This window comes from Prenolepis imparis, unplaced genomic scaffold (assembly GCF_030444845.1).
Source record: "Prenolepis imparis isolate NDT839.2.m4 unplaced genomic scaffold, iyPreImpa1.0 SCAF_11, whole genome shotgun sequence".
NCBI classification, from domain to species: Eukaryota; Metazoa; Arthropoda; class Insecta; order Hymenoptera; family Formicidae; genus Prenolepis; species Prenolepis imparis.
The window spans coordinates 7,346,301-7,366,320 of record NW_028141169.1 but is presented as its reverse complement, the minus strand read 5'-3'; the positions used below and the strand labels follow the sequence as shown (position 1 = coordinate 7,366,320).

The 20,020-nt window shown below is 38.8% G+C and overlaps 2 protein-coding genes across 4 annotated transcripts in view; one reads left to right on the top strand and one right to left on the bottom strand.

Moving 5' to 3' along the window:
- The window catches only part of LOC145943153 (uncharacterized), a 231,148-nt gene that overhangs the window by 9,288 nt on the left and 201,840 nt on the right, over positions 1–20,020 (bottom strand). For both annotated transcript variants that reach the window (XM_083050610.1, XM_083050611.1), the window contains exon 11: positions 13,235–13,378. In XM_083050610.1, the coding sequence (XP_082906736.1) occupies positions 13,360–13,378 (19 nt within the window). In that variant the 3' untranslated portion in view covers positions 13,235–13,359. The remainder of the gene's footprint in view (positions 1–13,234; positions 13,379–20,020) is intronic.
- LOC145943149 (uncharacterized) overlaps positions 1–20,020 on the top strand; it is a 66,879-nt gene that overhangs the window by 13,204 nt on the left and 33,655 nt on the right. The gene's annotated exons all lie outside the window — the stretch shown is intronic.

Genomic DNA, 20,020 nt, shown 5'->3' with positions numbered 1-20,020 from the left:
TTCGTAGCGTGACCAATTGCCTTTCAACTCGTGTTCCAGTCGTATCATATGGTACGCGCGTACACACATTTTGTAGAAGAAAATATAGCAAGGACTCTTTCTCTCCTCCTCCCCGAATGTGCAATTTAAACTGCACAACGTACGACACGCATAACATTTTGTGCACCGCATATATGTGGAACAGACAAATAGACATCTCTATTTATGAGAGCCATATGTTTCTCTTTCCTTAGAAATTATTAAATTACTCCAAAGTTAAGAACATATAAAATTATAAAAAATATAGGATAAATTAAGACAAAAAATTACAATTCGTAATCCTGACATGTGAAAATTCGACTTACCAATTTTCCGGCGGATTTCTCTTTCACACAATTCTGGTAATTTAATAAATTCTATTTTATAACATATTTTTTTTGTAAGAGGGGGATCTCGTCAGCAATGAATAGCTTGTGCGATATTGTAGAAAAATTGTTGAGCCTCGCTCTTCTGCGAAACAGGTGCTCGACCGTACAGGAAGAAATGGTTAGTTCGAGTAGCCGGAATTCGAGTAACGTCCCGCGCGGTCGGCAGGGGAACGCTTCCTTTCGTCAATTATCAGAGGCATGCCATCGCGCGAAATTACAGCCGGACGCGAAAAATGCAGCGCAAGAAGCCGTCGCTTGTGCGTCATCGACACCGACGCGACGCTCTATGCGTATTTCACGTGTCGCTGATAGCGCGACAAGATCGGCGCGCACAATGACGGATGACATACTACTGCGAAACGAAGGGAGACGGAAACTTTAATCGCGGGAGGAGGAAAGCCCGCGTAACCGGTCGGGCGGCTTCGCGGAAGACGGAACAAAAAAAAAAGCTGCTGGCGAGATCAAAAATATCCCGATCGCGCGGTGATCATGCGCGATCGTTAGCCGGTAGTCAGGTGGAAATTTGTTGCTCGAGTATCACGCAACGATACATACACGTATGTATATATGTATATGCGCACAAGTATGTTCGAGGAGACACGACAGGCCCACCCACACTACCGGCCCGAAAAACCGGCCGCTGTTCCTTCCGTACGGCTATAATTTATCGCGGAGTGAGACTGACTGGTCGTTAGAGCGAGGAAGAGATAACGCGCCCGAGAGAGAGAAAACGAGAAATGTTGTGAATGTATATGCGTGTGCGTGTGATCAACCCGTCCGTCGTTTGAGCGATTAGGATGGCATCCTTCTGCGTTTCTTTGGATCTCGCTCTCGAGAAACTTGCTTACGTCGTTAGCGAGGTATCGTTACATCATTTTGCTCGAGAGAGCTTGCACCAATATCGAAATATTTTGCACATCTTTTTATTTAAAAAAATAACTACTTTTAATGAATATTATCTTTAATTTAAACCGTACAGAAATGAACTGCTAATTTATAATGTAAACTCATTGTCTTAAGAAAAAAGAACAAATATAAAATTATTTTTTTAGATTGAAATATTAATATTTTTTTTTTTTTTACAAGCGTGTTACCATCATTATGAAATGTACTGTAAGTAAACTCGTGGAAAGAAACACTACAGCACTTATCGTGGAATCGCGGCAACAAGTACAGTCAATTATATGCATCGCGATGTGTACATTATCTGATTAAAGTTCCTTTACGGTTAATTACTTTGTCATACTGTTAAGTACCTTTTAATTCCCGACTCATTCTCGATGTCTGCCTTTCAATCGGCAAGGCCGTGTTTCAATTATACTTTCCCAGCGCGCATTGAGATATTAAATAAAATCCATAAATTCATGGACGCGTCTCGATTAATCACGACTACATGGGCCGCGTGAAAGGTAATTGCAAGCCGCAACTAATAAGTACGCGCCAGTATAAAGGCACGATTATTCCGCCGATTATATCTAATCTGAATTATCTAAACACATTACTGGGCTTTCCACAATCGTGGAATTCATTATAACACTCGTCGTAAGTTACGAGGTTCACGGAACTTCTTCTTATTCGTATACTTAAAGCACAGCTTCGTGTACAGACAGGGAGGGAAAAATTCATACAAGCTCTCTGACCGAAATTAACGACCGTGAGGGTCGCGCGAAAATAGAAAATGGCCGAGTATTCGAACGATTCGTTAATCTTTGAGAGGGTGTTTAGTGCGGGAAATGTCATCCAAAGCGGAACACCGCTACACGTAAGAGAAGTACGGCAGCTTCTAAGCGACGCCAATCCCCGCACGCAATTCTCATCGCGACCAGTAATTTTACGAACCTACGAAAATAATCCTCGGGACCCGGGACAATAAAATTCGCTCGAGCGAAGCACGTCATTTTACAAGCCAATACCTCCCGCGGCAGTTTCGATCCGAGAGCGGCGGTGTTTACCATAAAATCCAATAAGCTTAAGTGTGTTCAACGCGAAAATAAGATAAACCCTCGATCTGAGTAGACACCCCCTTGATAGTCTTGATACATCAAGGGCGGCATCGCCGAATAGACCCACCCTAGTTGCGGCCCCTCCACTAAAATCCCCGGCAATCACCCTCTAGCATCGTGAGCCCCAATATTAATTACCGATTCGTCCTCGTTGTCTACGAAGTAACGGCGATGGACCTCTACGAGTAATCATTCGACCGCGAGAGAAAGAGAAAAAAAAAAGAGAGAGAGGCTACACGATCGAGCTGGGAACGTTTAACGGATATCTGACGAGTTCATTAATAACCCTTGGTAGGTAGGTGGATAGCTCTTCAGGTATTCGCGCGCTTAATTGATTCTCTTACGTAATTACCGCAAACTTCTCTCTCTCTCTCTCCTTCTATCTCCTTCTATCTCCTTTTCTCTTGCCTCTTTCATGCCTGTTCGATCACGTATCGTCCACCCGCGGCTCTACGACTTCGCCACTTTTCGCGTTCGTGCCTCTCGTTACTTCCTCCCAGACGCTGCATCCCGAGAGAAAGAAAGAGATACGTTTACGACTTTGAACCCGATGTTTGCACACGCGCGAGATGTGTTGGGACGGTGAAGAAGCATATAAAGAGTATTAGAAATTATCCGATTCGCTCAAGTAGCGTCTTGCGTGGACGAGGGTCAAAGTTAAATAGATGATACCTCGTGTTAAAGCAATTCTTTATTTTTTGTCTAATTGTTAATTAGTCTAATCTTGCATTATATTATCCTGGATTTACTAAAGGTATCATACACATAATTGTATGGAAGCAATGATAAATATGATTGGAACTCGAGATAATTCAGAAATATGCGGCAGTACTTTTGAAATGAATACAATATAAATCAACTGTGCAAATACCACACGACGGGGTTATCAAACCCTGCGTAAACTCGGGTGGGAGACACTTGGTGTGAAAAAAAAGACTTTGTTCACCCTCGTGGCGACTATGCCTGGAATTCGATCGACGTTGTGAAGCGTGACACTATCGAAGGGTTGCTTTAATGAATTTATAGAGACTCGGAGGGGACTTTCCCCATTGGGCATCCGAAAAATTCGTCAGCCTATAAGACTACACGATTCACAGTTTCGAGAGGATCAACATCCCCCCGCGAGTGTGTAAAATCACCAACGAGAAAAAGCGCGAATATTACGTACATTAAATTCGTGATTAATGTTTTGTCAAACGTGTTACGTAATCGTGACAACAGAATGGAAAATGTCGTAAAATTTAAAAGCCATCGATACAGTCTGTAAGAGAAACAATTACGTTATCGGAAAAATAACTTAACAACCTCGAGAGAAAACAAGTTATGCATAATTCTAGGCTCGCGTGCCTTCGTCGGCGACACACGGCGACACGTGCTATAAGTAAAGTAATCTTAAAAATTCACATAATAATACTAACGCGACGGTCGCGAAGTATAACGTTTGCTCGTATAACATTGTTAACAAATGTTTCAGTCTCGCCTGAGAAAATGTGCGCTTATGGTCAGTCTCACGACACATTTTCGAGTGCACATTACTACGAAAATATGTGTAGGTCGCTATCGTGGTAAATAAAGAATTTATCCGCGCGCTATAACCCGGTTAAAAGTAAGCGAGAGTAAAGTGCAGGTCGATGATCGACCTTTCAACGAAGTGCTTGCGGTTGTATCTCCTCTCCTCTACTACTCACTGCTTATGGATATAAATATATCTACACTGTCTTTACGTAATATCGTGGCACGCTCGCGTGATTACTCGAGAGTCCGAAATTTACGAGCCTCCGATAATAGTCGGGCCGAGAGAACAGGTATCTATACGTCACACACTTGTGTCATTACGTTCATCCACTGTGGAAATAGCCACGTTGGCCGATGTACTTTATGACGATCGCGCCCGTAGTAAAGCACAATAAAGCACGATTTCCCTATCTTACGTAGGAGTCAAATTCTCGTAATTTGCATTACGCTGTTCTACTTCCAACTTAACAGTTCTTGAACGATATTTCTCTCTTTTTCTCTCTCTCTCTCTCTCTCTCTCTCTCTCTCTCTCTCTCTCTGCTGTCTCGTAATAACCTGTTATTAACTTAAAGCCATTGAAAACGAAATTGATTATTCACGTTTGGCACAATTATTGCTGCTGAAACAAATGTATTTACAAACTTAAAAAAAATACGATGAAAATGAGACTAAAATTAGTTTCGCGCTTTAAGCATTACATAATTTAATTTTGCACGAGAAGTGTCAGACTTGTGTTTCACGAGTAAATAAATCGTGTCGCTCTCGTTTCCGATGAAATATCATTATCGCTTTTATTCTCGTTGTATGTCGCGGTTTTTTCTCGCCGATGATAATAGCTCTATGCCATGTTCAATTAAGTTTTCCGCGAGAGATTACATTATTCGCAATAAATTTCTTACAATCGCGTTAACTGCCACTCGAGTTCAGTTAATTATATCAGGCTTGAAGCCTCGCATTATCTGTCCCCTTCTTCATCCCCTTTCTGATGCGTCGCTGTTGCATTTTTTTTCCCCCCCGAGAAATAAATGCAGCAGGACTCGAATTAATTTGTCACGCGGATAACAACAATCTTCTCACATTTCACGATAATATTACCGTCACGAAGACGAATGAAGTCGAGAAGACCGTCGCTTCAAAAACTCGTCCGTCGCGCCTTTCTTCCTTCCATCGCAATTTTTCGACGTGACGAATACGCGACTTTTTTTCGGCAGTTAATATCCTGTGGATTTATATATCCCGTGCGTTCTTCTACTTCAAGGTAATTTACAACGTTCCTAGAATATGAATCTTTTCGAATCACGTTTCATCACTTGGAGTACCATTAAGCACGCTCTGGAAGATAGAAAAAAATTTTTTTTTATAAGTCTGATTCGCGTAAAAATTTCGCTGAAATCGCAAGTAACGCGACACCTTGCCAATTGCGTAATTCATTTTTGACGTTGAATATACATAGATATGAGTAAATATCGGGAAAGACGGCACACATACGGTTATATACTCGGTAAGAGCAGAGAGATTAGTAAATCCATATTATTAGCTTTAATGAGCCGAGACGCCGACCGCCTTCTTGCCCACGGCGAGATCCCGGCAAGGTGTGTGGCGAAAGTCGACTGCAGGGTGGCCTGTGTCCGGACTCTGAATACGTTCCTGAATACTATTAATCGATTGACGACGAACCGGACGGATATCCCGCGTGGTTTACCTATCGGTAGCAAGGTCAGCAACATTCTCCCGTTTAGAGATCGATCTGACCGCGCCATTTTTTTTTTAAGATCGCGCTTGTTTTGCAGACAAAAATCTGCAAAAGCAACCTGCAATTATATATCTATAAAAAAATTTCAAGGAACTTAGATTACGATATTACGAAAATCTCGCACCAAGGGATAATAAATTAATTATCTCGAGGCTGATGAATTCAATTATCCGATTTTCAACTGTCTATCATTCATCTTCCTCGCATCAGCAGTTTTCCAAACGTATGTATGTTCCGAGAACGCGTCAAGGCAATCGATAAATCACACAGTCTTGAGTAATCTTGTCGTAAATCTACTGTTTATTCCGGCGGCAAAAAGGCCGGCGATTTTGTATTCCAAAACAAGGTGCAGTTTCGAGGAAGCGAGCTCAATTGCAATCGATGATTTCATACTGATTAAATTGTATCAAAGACTTCCTTTTTTTATCCAAGTATCACTTCGCTGTTTATTTCCGAGTTCGAATACTAAACGACTCAGGCAGATCCACGTTTTTGCGACAGCGTGGCAGCCTGGGTGGCAAAGTTACATTAATTGGTCCGGTAAGAAAATTATACGATGTTTCTCCGTCGCCTTTCAATGCAACGGGAGGACGAACGGATCGAAGCGGACGAGAAAGAGAAAGAGAGAAGAGAGATGCGCAGGACGAAGAGTCCGCTTGATCGTAGTCTATGATTATGTTCTTGACTTTCGCGGTCAAGCCTCTTCATCCGTGCTTCCACGGTCCTCTCTATGGCGTTCCTTCCACGCCACTTCGTGTGTGCCGCTATTTATAGAGGCTTATTACTTTATTGCAACCGGACTTTCTGAATGCATTCCGCCCACGCAGTAGTCCGGGCAGCGGCGAGTTTTTTCTCTCTTTTTTTAAGTCGAAACGCGCTGCGCGGGTCAGTGCTGCCGCAATCGTTGCAGCTGCAGCACTGAAACGGAAGCCGTGAAACATTATAATTTAACAATATAATTAATATAATTAAATAAAGGTTCCGTGAAATTAAAATGTATTAAAAAGAAAGGCGAAGGAACCAGCGCAGTAATTAAAGCGCAAACATTTTAGTTTATTCAAAATAAATCATATATATAAAAATTCGCGAACGTTTCTGTCCTTTTTTTGGATTCTCCTCAGCGCAATACCTAACTGATACAAATAAATTTATACAGTTAGGTATTGCGCTGAGGAGAGTCCAAAAAAAGGACAGAAACGTTCGCGAATTTTTATAAATATGATTTATTTTGAATAAACTAAAATGTTTGCGCCTTAATTACTGCGCTGGTTCCTTCGCCTTTCTTTTTAATGCATTATAATTTAAGTGCACTCTTGCGATCGAAATGTATACCTATATTTCTACATTTTACATCTTTTCGATCTTAACAAATATTAACTAAAGAAAAAAAATTTTTTATGAATGATTTTTGTATGTAATACTTATAATTTCCGATGTATGAAGATACACGATTATTTACTTTATCGCAGTTTATTTTTTAAATTCGATTTACGCCACATCTGCATTCAAAGTCACTTTTGTATTGAGATATATGTTTTTTCTATCCGTAAAAAAATGTTTTTCCCTGAGAAATTTTGACTGAACGTCTCGAGAATACGAAATTTGACATTCGAATGGCATCGAGCGGAACAATGTATCACGTCACTCATGTATCACAATTAGTTGCGACAGAGAGACAGGTGAGACACGAAGTCACGCCTCTTTGATGTACACGTGAACTCGACTTAATATCTTTCGACTTCTCTCTTCTCTTTCTTCCTCCCTTTCGTCCGCATTATCAGTCGATCACCCTGCATGTGAATCGCAAGTCTTCATCGACAAGAAGTGTCCGACTTATATACTTGCTCGTTTATAGGATTCATTCGTTTCTCATCAAGCTTACAAGATAAATATTGTCAAGAGTTTTTACAGCGTTATTTATTATAATCATCATCAACTACCCCGATCTTATATAATCCTGGTAAATTTATATAATCCACAAAGAAAATAAACAGTAATATATCGCGTCAAGTGAAATTGCAATATGTTTGAGCCCGTATTTAATTTCTCTGGTATAGCGCTTTTTTAATAGGAACATTCGAATTCATCATTACATGAATTTTACCAGTGAAAAATATTTTACAAACATTAAATTAGTGAAGCAACGTGCGATGTAATGCTCGCGCGCGAACATCGATGGATATCTGTACGTCTTATCAGATGAATGCGGCGTAATCCATAATCTATCATTCGAGTATCTCGTGATTATACGGCTGTCGAAGGGCCAGTAATTTTAACACATGATACAAGCCCTCGTATAAATATGAGGTATATTATTAATCATTCAAAGCAACCTACACTTTCTGCGATTGACATTGACAAGTACATTCAGCTGTAGAAAATTACGTATACAATGTAATACTTTGGAAATTTATGAGTCGCGGTTTAATGAAATGAGAAAAGAAAATCTTCTCCAGGAAATTATACATTGAACAAAACTCAGTACGTCACAAAATTCGAAAAAAAATCCGCGAATATTTATAATTTATTATTTATTATTTATGAGTAGCATAAATGCTTGTCTTTCTTAATCACTACTTACACACGCGCAATTGCTGTCAATGAATCATCCGAGTAAAATGTTTTTCGCAGAAGGACCCGCAATTTTCTTGCACTGTCGCGTGATACATTTGACGGAAAATAAAATTTACTTACGTTTTAAATTTAATTACGTTTCTCTCGTTTCTCGGGAACAATGAAATGAGATGGTTTACTCGTTGCATGCAATTCATCGGCAATTATCATACTATGCTTCCGAAAAGTAAAACTTTGAGTAACATACCGCGGCATGGAAGTATTCAATGAGATCCTAAAGAGATTCGCGACCAGCTTCAAGAAAGTCTCCAATGACAAAGGCCACACTTTACGGTCGACTCTTCCACTTCGTAATGTAACGAGTCTTCTTGGAGTGCGCTCCTTCGTGTTCTTCTTCGTGGCCGCGAATTGTTCTCCCTCTAACGACCAGGTACAAAGCTATCGTGCTCGATAATGGATACTCTTTGAGCCCCCCGACCTTATATAACCTGTTGTCCCAGGTGAGGACCTGCCACGACACGTTCGACAGCTCGTATTTTATCCTCCCGAAACTTGAAACGCCGATCACATGTGTGTCTCATTTAGCGACTGCATCCGAAATCGCGAGTTTGATCCCTTTCTTCCAGTAATAGGAAGTCATAAGAACCAAGATATTTGATAACAGTAATCGATTGCAATAACCGTTAATGACAATGATTATTGAATAAAAAACGCAGATTAGCAATAATATGACAAATATAATTTCATTAAAAATATATATGTATATATGTATATCCTGTTTAAATTTTAAACCATTAATATAAATCTATAATAATAAATTGAAAAGCCGCTGATATATAAATATAAAATCAAGTATGAAAAGGATAACAAAATTATTCCAAGATAATTAAAATTTCTAATATAATTACTCCAAAATAATTAGACAGGAATTTGAAGACAATTTTGTTGTGCCTAATATTCGCGCCTATTTCTTATTAGCTCTTTTCATATCCGATTTTATAAATCTATATAAATTTTTGGGTCAAATAAATAAATGGATGGGTACACATACATACGCACACAATATCCGGTTGAACAAATTTATTAAAAATTTAGACAAAAAGATAAAAAGAAAAAGAGTTAAAGATGACGCACGCATTAACATTCTTCCCTCTGTTAAAAATACTAAACATAGATATCTTCATTGCGCATACCACGACGGATGCGTGCACGCAATGGCCAAGATGATGAGCAAGTTTTCCCCGCGACTCTGTGTTAATCGCGAGCTCAGGTACTCGCAATTACGGGCATTTAAAGGGCTATACCTCGACGTGACGGGTAGTCTCGCTCCGCGACGAGTGAGTCGTTCGCGAACGCGGGTCCTTATACGATTGACTTCTCGAGAAGCCGACTGTAAGGAAGGAAGATTTTCCCCCCGGGGTACTCCACCTAATCGCCAGATCCTTTATTGCTAGCGGTTACTTTGGTTAAGTACCGGGGTCATTGAGAAAATTGCGGGTCTGTTTGCACTGTCAGCCGGTGGACTGGTTTTATTCGGTTAAGCCGACGGACAGCCTATACTTGAACGAAGCACCGGGCAAAATCGCTTTATCAGCCTCGACCGAAGTGTGTATGAGATGTAGATTCGATGACGTTCTGAAAGGATACGCGATCTTTTTTTTCCCCGTGTACATCGAAGCGTAAAAAAAAGAGGAGAGTTAACGTTATAGACATTAATAGCAGGATACGGATAATTTTTAAATTGCGCTCTCCGTACAACGGCTACTCTGCGAAATCATATTATTATTCATGTACTCTGTATAACTCAGCATTTTTTTAAATTAAATGCCGCGGTTGATGACTCAATCCCCGATCGGAGATCTAAATGCGTTAAATAGAGATCTTAGCACGCGTGATTTTATTAATCGTCGCGAGAATTAACTTTGCTGAGCCGAGATAATTAAGAGATTCGTCATCGTGCGGATCGACGTGCCGCGTTTTATCACAAATTTACTTTATTATCGTTATTATCGCTCTACACGTCTAATTAAAATAATTATCGATTATGGCGGAGAAACAACATCGCGTGCAGAGACTATGGCTCATTCTAATCTCCGACGGGACGATTGAGTCAGCGTAGCTCGCGATTTGACGACATAATCATCGAGAGAGATTAAAATGACGGGCTCAAAGTCCTCGCGCGTTCGTAACTAGTCATTACGATTCGCTCTCGCGATATAAATAGTGGAAAATTTGCATATATATATAAAACCGCACCAATTTATTACATCTGGACTTTCGACGTGGGTGAAATGAGACGAGACGAAGAAAACGACAGAATAACGGATTGAATTTGTCTGTTACGTCTGCAACAATATATGGTTTTTTTTTTTTTTTTTTTTTTTTTAATACGTTCACTCGTATTCTCGCCGTTCGATTATGATATAAATTGATCGACATCGTAAAGCAACCGGTTTAATGTACTTTGCACGACGACTGGTTCGACATCGACCCGATCGTCACGGATGCGATTAAAGTTCTTCGTATCGTTGCGGCAAATATATCATTCAAACGTCCGCATCGCGCGATGAATTGATCTTTAAATTTACGTTTACGAAGGTGACAGGCGCGTGTTTCGCCCATAAATCGAACTGACGACGTGCTTTTATTAACAAAGAATGTACACACCCACGCGTACTCGATACGGAAGAGATTTGATTGGAAGTATAAATCGCCCCTCGATAATGTCAATTTTTAGCCTATTCAGATCGATCCGCGTCCACGTGTTAAAAAATCAACCTTTTATCACTGCGATTCGATCGCCGAGAAGGAGAAAGAGTTTTATATTTAGCTTGAAAATATAACCAGGAACGAATCGATAGCGGAGGTGAAAATTAATTCTCTGCCCTTCTGCGAGCGCATATTATTCTGCCCCCCGGGACATCCAACGAGCGAGATACACGGTTGCGATCTAACGGAGATGATAAGACTTCCTTAAAGACAATACGATAATTCGTGCGGTCATTTATCACTGAAACTGAGTATTTAACGAGAGCGATCTGATAATAAAGATAATTTTTAATCTGGATTCCCTTCGGGGTAGGTATCGCGAGGCGGTATCACGAGTCAGAATTCACGACTTTGATCGAGAGAGGACGGGGTGGGCCCGCGATCGCCCTTGCTGTGGGTATCGTAGCTTAATGTACCGATCGATCAATCGATCCCTTTCCCTCGAGGAAACGAACAGCAGCACGAACACATGATAAAACGGTCCCTCCTTCGTCGTGTGCGCCACTTATACAAGCGTGACGTTATATATATATATATATACACTTGCAGATATATGTATATGCATCTTTAAACGGATTAGGCAAAAAATATCCTCGATAAATTATTCAACCGGAAGAATGTTTCTTAATTAAACGTGACGCCCCTTGATTAGTAGGACTCTAACTCTGTAGCTTCTATCAGCAAACTCGCGGCAATATCTTCCTTTTTTTTTTCAATAAATGTTTATCGAAATTTACCAAACATCCGCCACATAAAGTCACACTTTACTTAATTAATGAAGCCCGAAGCGAGTTCGCATAGAGAGCGAATGGCACATCGTCGCCGGTCCGTCCGTCCGTCTGTCAGTGCATGCGTGCATGCATGCGTTCATTCGTTCGTGCGTGCGTGCGTTTAGGAGGCTAGTCCTTCCTTCCCCTCGCTCTGGTAAATACCGGAATTCAGTCCGCCAGATTGAGAGATATTCCAGCCATCGCTCGCGCGCACACGGAGGTGACGGTCAGTGCGCGCCCGTATACGAGATCGGGCGCTCGCCGGAGTGTGCGAGACCTGTTTGAACGAAGCCGGGCGACGGAGAAGGGCGAACGACGGCGCGGTTTTTCTGGTGGGGAACGGGCCGCTGCGTGCGGTCCCTTCTTGGACGGACCACCCAAGTAGACCGGCTTACGCCGCTTTCGTACACACGCTCGTCCGCGACACGTACGCGCACCTATACGATTACATGGAGCGATCTCTACACCTACACACCTGCCTTGCAACGTACACGTCAGGGTATGCATTGCGTGCGTGGTGCGTGTCTCTATCTCTCTTTCTCTCTCTCAGGGTCTCTTCTCTCGATCGAGGAATCGCACGAACCGCGCGCCGGGTCATTTATGAATGAATGAACCGAACGAGATGCGCGTCCCGCCTGCGCGATTCTGTCTTCTCGGTTGCATAGAGCTCGGTTTTTAACTTTTCGCGAGACTGCGGAGACTTTGTTGCGTTGCCGAGTGTGCGTGTTACCTTCCGTGACCGCCGGACCGTATCTGTTTAACCCTAAAGGGCCCGACGTCGAGTGTCATATGGTTTATTGCGTGCCGTTGCGATGCGGACAGCAAAATTAACTGCTACGCATCGTTGAATTCGACGGGATAGCGAACGCGTTTTTATTTTATTTATTAATTCATTCGCGCAATATGTCTCGCTATGGGAAATAATATTTTTGCTCCTTCTTCACTCGGATTTTTTTCCGAAATGTATATTTTTCCGTGGAATAATTTAGGATGTGTGAATAATCTCTCGACTATTCTTCAGACAGTCGATCGAACGATTGCTCCGATAATACGTTATGCCGTCATCTCTGCATGACTTTAAGAGATAAATTATTGTCTTCCACATCCGCGGAGAATTGCACTTTGTGCGGTACCTTATTAGGGGGGAAACATACAAATACGATTTTACTCTTATTCGAAATTACTCGGCACGAAGTTGTCAGAGTGCTCTTTTCGCTTCTTCGACGTGTAAAAGGGAAATCATCCGGCGGCGAAACGCAACATCAGATTCCTCGCCTAGCTTCTCGGAAAGAAACACAGAGTGTTCGCCAGTAAATCAATGGGGCACATTTAGCGGACGAATAGAATTACCTTCCGTCGCGCGAAATGACGACGGTCCCTAACAGGTGTTACACGATTTTATAACGTTTGGAAGTCCCTACCTACGTACATATACATACGTACCTTGCCGGTAGTAATGCGACGCCTTTTACACCGACCACCTTTCAACCTTGGACGTTGGAGGTCGATGACGGAGCTCGGGAAAGCGAATCCTTTCGTAATCTGTCTTTTTTTGAATCGCGGTTGTTCTAATCCACCTCTAGATTGCTAAAAAAAAATGAGCATATATAAGTAAAATATTTAACATCGATGTTTTCCAAATAGGATTTCTGAAATAAATATTAAATTTACTGAGTAGCTGCTTATGTGGTGAATTATCGTTAAAAGAAATTATTATTAAGATTGTCAATTTCCGTAAGCGTTATCAGCTTACGGATTAATGATCAATTAGTCTTGTTATTTTACGATCGAGGCAACATATTTCGAATTCTCGTATACTGAGATTACAAACTACATATATCTAATCTGTATATAATGTACGTGGAGAGAATTATAAATACTGACTACTTTAAATTTAATTAATGCTCTGACTATAATCATGCGAGCGCAATTCTCGTAAAATAATGTAAGAATTTATTTATTGCGATATTAAGGAAAAGTATTCGCTTATGTTATGCATATACTATTGAAACAATACTTAATAAAAAATATTAATTTCTAATAAATTTCATATTGAACAATTAATTCTTAAAAAAATCATTAAAAATAAATGTCATTCTATATTCACATTTCGCTCGTATAAACTGTAATCTTACAAAAGAGGCGCGATCCTATTATCTCGAGACACAAATGTAACGTACAAGCGGAAAAGAAATATCGCGTAGCGCGAACCCGTGGTCTCTAATTATAATTAAATGGGTCAAAGCCGATGGAACGACTTTTCACGAGATTGCAATCGAAATCAAGTGCAACGGTTGGACGATGATGTATGGCGGTTGACTGACACAGATAAAAGAGCATAACAGTTTTCGCATTATGCCACGGCTCATTACTGCAATTAGCATGCTAATCCAAAGATCGGTCTAATGAATATGAAAATGAGCACTGGCAAAAATTCAAAGCAGTGTCGTGGCACGTGGACGCATACAGCTGTACAGGAGGTGTCCGCGTAAAGACAGATATACGTCGTTAAGATGAACACGTTTATTACGATTCGTATATTTTTATCGCTCCTTTGATCCGAGAAAACGATTAATTAGAGCTGATTTATATTATTGATAAATATATACGCAGTTGAATGTACAATATAATGCAAATTATTCGATTGCGAAATCAGCGCAATGAGACATAAGCAAAATAAAATTACAACAACTTTCGAACGATATACATGCCTGGCTAGCACTCGTAACTTCTTGTCGCTTCATTATAAGCTTGTTGAGCGTTTAAACAAAGTAAGAGTAAAAAGATATTTTGTTAGTTTGGTATTAAGCCTCCGAGCAAAGGAGAGATAAGCATCGGATCGCGCACCTGCTACAGAGTTTATGACTTCATTCTGGACCAGCCGATCGCGTGAATCGCGAGTCATTAACGATAACCCCGACAAAGTATGCTTTTCTTGCCAATAAACTAAATTTAATATCCAGTTTTCAATATAATTAATATAATTAATTAAAGTCTTTTACAGAGATTAAACATGTTTTACATATTTCCGTTAAAAATAATTTAATTTTTATACGTAATTGTGTTGCGTTATACACGGAGAAAATTCTACAGTATAAATTATATGAAAAATATATATTCTCTTTTACAACATATATATTTATTACTTATATTTATTATATTTATTACATATATTTATTATTTATAAAAATTGTAAATTATGCATGTTTTATTCTTTGTCAACAATTATACATTTATTTATGGATATCAAAATATTTAAATAGTCACAATAATCCTTTATAAAATATTTGATTTCTTTTACATGTGTTAGTATATTCCACGATTACAAAAATTTTAATTGTCATTTTTTTACTGTAATATTTTCTCCGCGATAAATTGATTTTTTAATCGATTAAATTTTAATATGACACATTTTACATATATTTGTAAAAGAAAAATAAAAATAGAAATCAAGGATAAAGCGCATGAGATAAATATAAATGTGGCAAAAATAAACTTCTTATACATATGTATGACATACGACAAACATATTGAATATTTAGCAATTCTCTGAAGTTTCGCAAATTTTCTCACGAAATTTAAGATACGCAGAGCATGAAGCGATTCTAAATGTTTGGCGGCATCGAAAAACCCGGCGCTCTAGGGTTAATTACGCCGACGAAGAATAATGCGTATGTCGCGACAGAATTTCTTTTAAATAACTTGCTATCCGCCGATGTTATCTCGAAAAGGTTTCAGCGAGAGACACGGTTTAACGAATTCTCGCGTCCGAATTAATTATGTGAATCCGAATGGAGAACGGAGCAATTCGCGGGATGAGAATCGTGCAAAGGCAGGAGAGTGTCGTCACGATAATGAGCCATTAAATAATTGTCGCGACGGGGAACGGTTTTATTATCGTCGCGCGGTACGATAAGCCCTCGGCCAAAGCTACCGTGAATTCCTGGGACGAACACTTCATTATAAACTTTTGATTGTACAACCGCCACGAGCGCAATTAAAGCAAATTCGAAGTTTGCCGCACGGAGAATAGATATTACGTCAATTAATAACGGCAATCAATACAAATCGGCTGCGTCGAATTAATTGATATCGATCGAAAAATTGACTGTGTTTTCGAAATATCTTAGAATCGACTCGATTCAATCGAATTTCTTTTTCTACAAAAATTCAACTCGCAGTTAGATAACTAACAAGTAAGGAAGCGTTCAGGTGCTAATGTTTTTCGTATATACTTAAAGATCAATGATATTTAATATAATATATCATATATAATAACCGGTGTAGCAACCTTCCGTGGTAATAAGTAAAGATGATTTAGGAATACACAAGTTATACTACCTGTTTTTCAAGTCTAATATTTTAATTTTTTTATCGTCACGTATAAATAACTTTATCGTCATGTATAAATAACTTTAGCAAAGATATATGAACTATCTCATCTATATATAAAAAAACATGAATTATCTTTAATATAGGTATGTATATTATCTCAACACGTGTTTTTAAAATTTATATCTTAATTATTTTTATTTGGGTTGAATAAAGTTTTGATGAAGTTTGAAAAAAAAAAAACTATCATTAATAACTTAAAAAAACGAAATTGTGAAGTTGCAAGACATACAAGAATTATAACAAATTCTAAAAAAATTATAAAGAATTTAAACAGGTATAAGAGAGAGTAATTATTAAAGGTATAAGAAGATAAAAAAGATTTAAACGAACAATATCGTATGCGACTTATGTACATCCCACGTCTTTCATTCTATCGTCTATATATAATGTAAAATCTTAAGGAATGTAAAGTGTTTCATCGATGTCGCCGTAAACTTTATGCAGACGGCTATGAAAAATGCATCATGATATAGCGGGAAAATAGACTTCGACTTCGTAAAATAACTCGTACATGAAAGTAAGAGCGGGGAATCTGGGACGTTATATAACACATTAGCAAAGAAAATACTGCTCCTACGACACTCTTTATGTATAAAGTCTAAAGTATACATATTTCTTCAGCACACAAGCCGAGAATATATAACAAGTATGGTGAAATTTTGCAAATCGCCTACACGTGTGCTATTGCAATAGAGGGCATAAAGAGATATTTATCTTGGCGTGCCAGGACTTGAGAATATATCCTTTTTTAGAACTCTTTTGTATCTACTAAACGCAGCATGAGAAAGATCGTTCCTCGTGTTGTATCCGCTGTATACGAATAACAGATGAACGTTGACGTAGGTAATACAAACAATGCACAACGTCTATTCACGTTCACGGCGAACATAATTTCAAATTGCCGATATTATATACAAAAGTCACATAAAACAGCTTCTCTGAAAATATAGTTAATTATGATTATTCAACGAATGATATGTTAACGTCAAATAAGTTTCGTAGACGCGCAAACTAATTTTTTTACTTTTTATAAATAGGGGAAGAAAAGCGATTAAAATAAAAAAAAATTAAAATAAATTACAATATCTCTCTCTTTTCAATTAAATCTTCACACAGTTGCAATATAGAAATTCGAATAAAATGTTCGTAGGAATCTATGCGACTTCTATAGAAATGTTACTTGCGATAACGTGGCATGAATCGAGCATAAGCGAGTTAATGAGAGCCAGAGGGATGCTTGTAGGTGCAGAATCGAGGCTGATTCTTTGGCGGTTGATGTCGGTGCTCGCGAGAGGAAAGGGGAGGTTGAAGGTTCGCGAGAGAGGTGCGTTTGAGAATCGCGCTCGTCTCAGCATTCGTCCGATCGTCCCGTTAATATCGCGAAATTAAAAGCCCGTAATTTATGGGCCGTTTGAGGACCTGGTGCTATCCCCTGAATTATAGCTCCCTTAACTAGACTTGAGTTACGACGAGCCGCCGCGAAACCCATCCTCCTTCGACTCCTCCGCTCTTTGAGCCGCTCTTCTCTTCTTTCTTCGCGCTTCCCCTCTCCCCTCTTCTCTCCCATCCGCTATCCGCTCTTTTGAGTTCGAAGTGCGAGGTGGTATCTCGTGCTTCTCGATTTTCAGATACCTATTTCCGTCGTGGCACCTTCACTCGAATATGAAGTACTGGCCGGCTTTAAATCTCTTTTCACCCCTCTCTCTCTTCTACTCCCTTTTTCTTCTGCCCCTTTTTTCATGTATATTCTTTTATTATTCGAACCGCATAAACCAGAATGCGCTGCGCGGCATCAACCACCAGCTCTTTGTTCCTCCGACATGAAATCGGCTTTGAGAGACGGAACGTCTTAGATATTTTTCTTTTATATAATACGTTATGGTTGCAGTAAAATTCACTTATTTGATAAATAGCTTACTTCCTTAGATATCTGCATAAAATGATAAATAAGAAAATATTCTACCACATACATGCATTATAAGAACATTAAAACATTAATTAGTAAATAATAAAAATTAATAAATTAGAAAATATAGCTGAAAAAATGTAGCAATTTGAGGCGCTTCATAAGAAAAACTATGAGTTGAAAAATATTTAAGCACTTCAATATCCTAACAAACTTGATTATTGCTGATTTGACTTCAAGATTATTATTAATTTCGCTGTGTCCGCTACCATGTTATTCTCAAATGTATTTCGACATGCATTTGAACGCTTGGACAACTTAGTATAGCCCTTAACCTTTATTTACCATCTGCTGCCGGAAGGATATAAACGTCAGCCATTCTTTCACAAAACCACCACCACAACCGGTGCAGCAGTTTATTGGTTACGGTAGCCATATTCGATGTACATATAGCCATAGAAAGGAGATATGTTTTGGAAGGTTTTACCCACAAAGATTAAAGGATCATTAAAACATTAGTGGAAAATTTCAATTCGCTATGGCACATCCCTCAATTTGTGTGAGACACCTTACAAATCCTTAGAGGCTAGCTAGATCCCATTCTTTTGTTCGTGATCATTAGGGTGTGTATATAAATACCCATTTGGTGTCCTGAAAAGTTTTCCCGTAACGGGGCATCTGTTTTTAATATGGCTTCTGCTCTATGGGGTTTCCAAATAGAACAATTTTCCTTAAATAGCGTATCAGGTCGACATGATTGTTAATGTTGCTGATTATATTTTTTATGGATCGTTCTTTACTATCGGAAAAAAATGGAGATAAATCCGAGATAAAACACATGTCATCACATATAATAAGAAACCATCCCACCAACAGATGACCAAAAATAATGCCGACCAGGCCTTGTTTCTCTGTTTATTATTTCGAAAAAGATGAGAGTCAGACTAGTAGTTAAAATCCTGTGGTTTAGGTTTGAAATAATAATTTTCTTTTTATGCCTTTAGTCGTTATGAAAATTTTCGAGCTCTTCGCATGTCGTATCTTTATGATTATATTGCAGAAAAAAATTTACAATATATTGTCATTACAAATGCTTCTAAAGAACCCACAAATATCGGGTGTGTGAAGTTGGCACCCCTATTTTTTGAAACTGATTTTTTTACACATCGAGTTCCAATAGTTTTGAGCAGAGTTTTAAGGTTCTTCTAAATAGTTATATAGTTTCTGATTTTTTTTTTTAAAGAGTTCTGCAATTTTTAGATAAAAAACGTACCTTCAATATCGAAGATATTTCTAAAATATCAAGTTCTCGTGAAAAACATTAGAGTTCTGAATCGTACTCGATAAGACAAGAAAAAATGTGAAAACCGCATGGCTCTATCTATTATAGTTTCGAAGAGATTGATTTTTTAAAATTAATACACTTTTACGAAACATTTAGAAAATCACGAGTTATCTGGTCGAAAACGCTGGAGTTTTGAATTGTACACGATAAAACAAGAAAAAAAGTAAAAACCGCATAGGTCTACCTGTTATAGTTTCCGAGGTATCGATTTTTTTTACTCATCGGAACATAGAAATTTTTGACGTATGTCGTACGTCGACTTGACATAGGTACGTCGAAAAATATCTATGTTCCGATGAATAAAAAGAATCGATACCTCGGAAACAATAACAGATAGAGCTATGCGGTTTTCACTTTTTTTCTTGTTTTATCGTGTACAATTCAAAACTTTAGCATTTTCGACCAGAACTCGTGATTTTTTAAATGTTTCGTAAAAGTGGATTAATTTAAAAAAATCAATATCTCGGAAACTATAATAGTTAGAGCCATACGGTTTTCACGTTTTTTCTTGTCTTAACGAGTACGATTCAGAACTCTAACGTCTTTCACTAGAACTTGATATTTTAAAAATATCTTCAATATT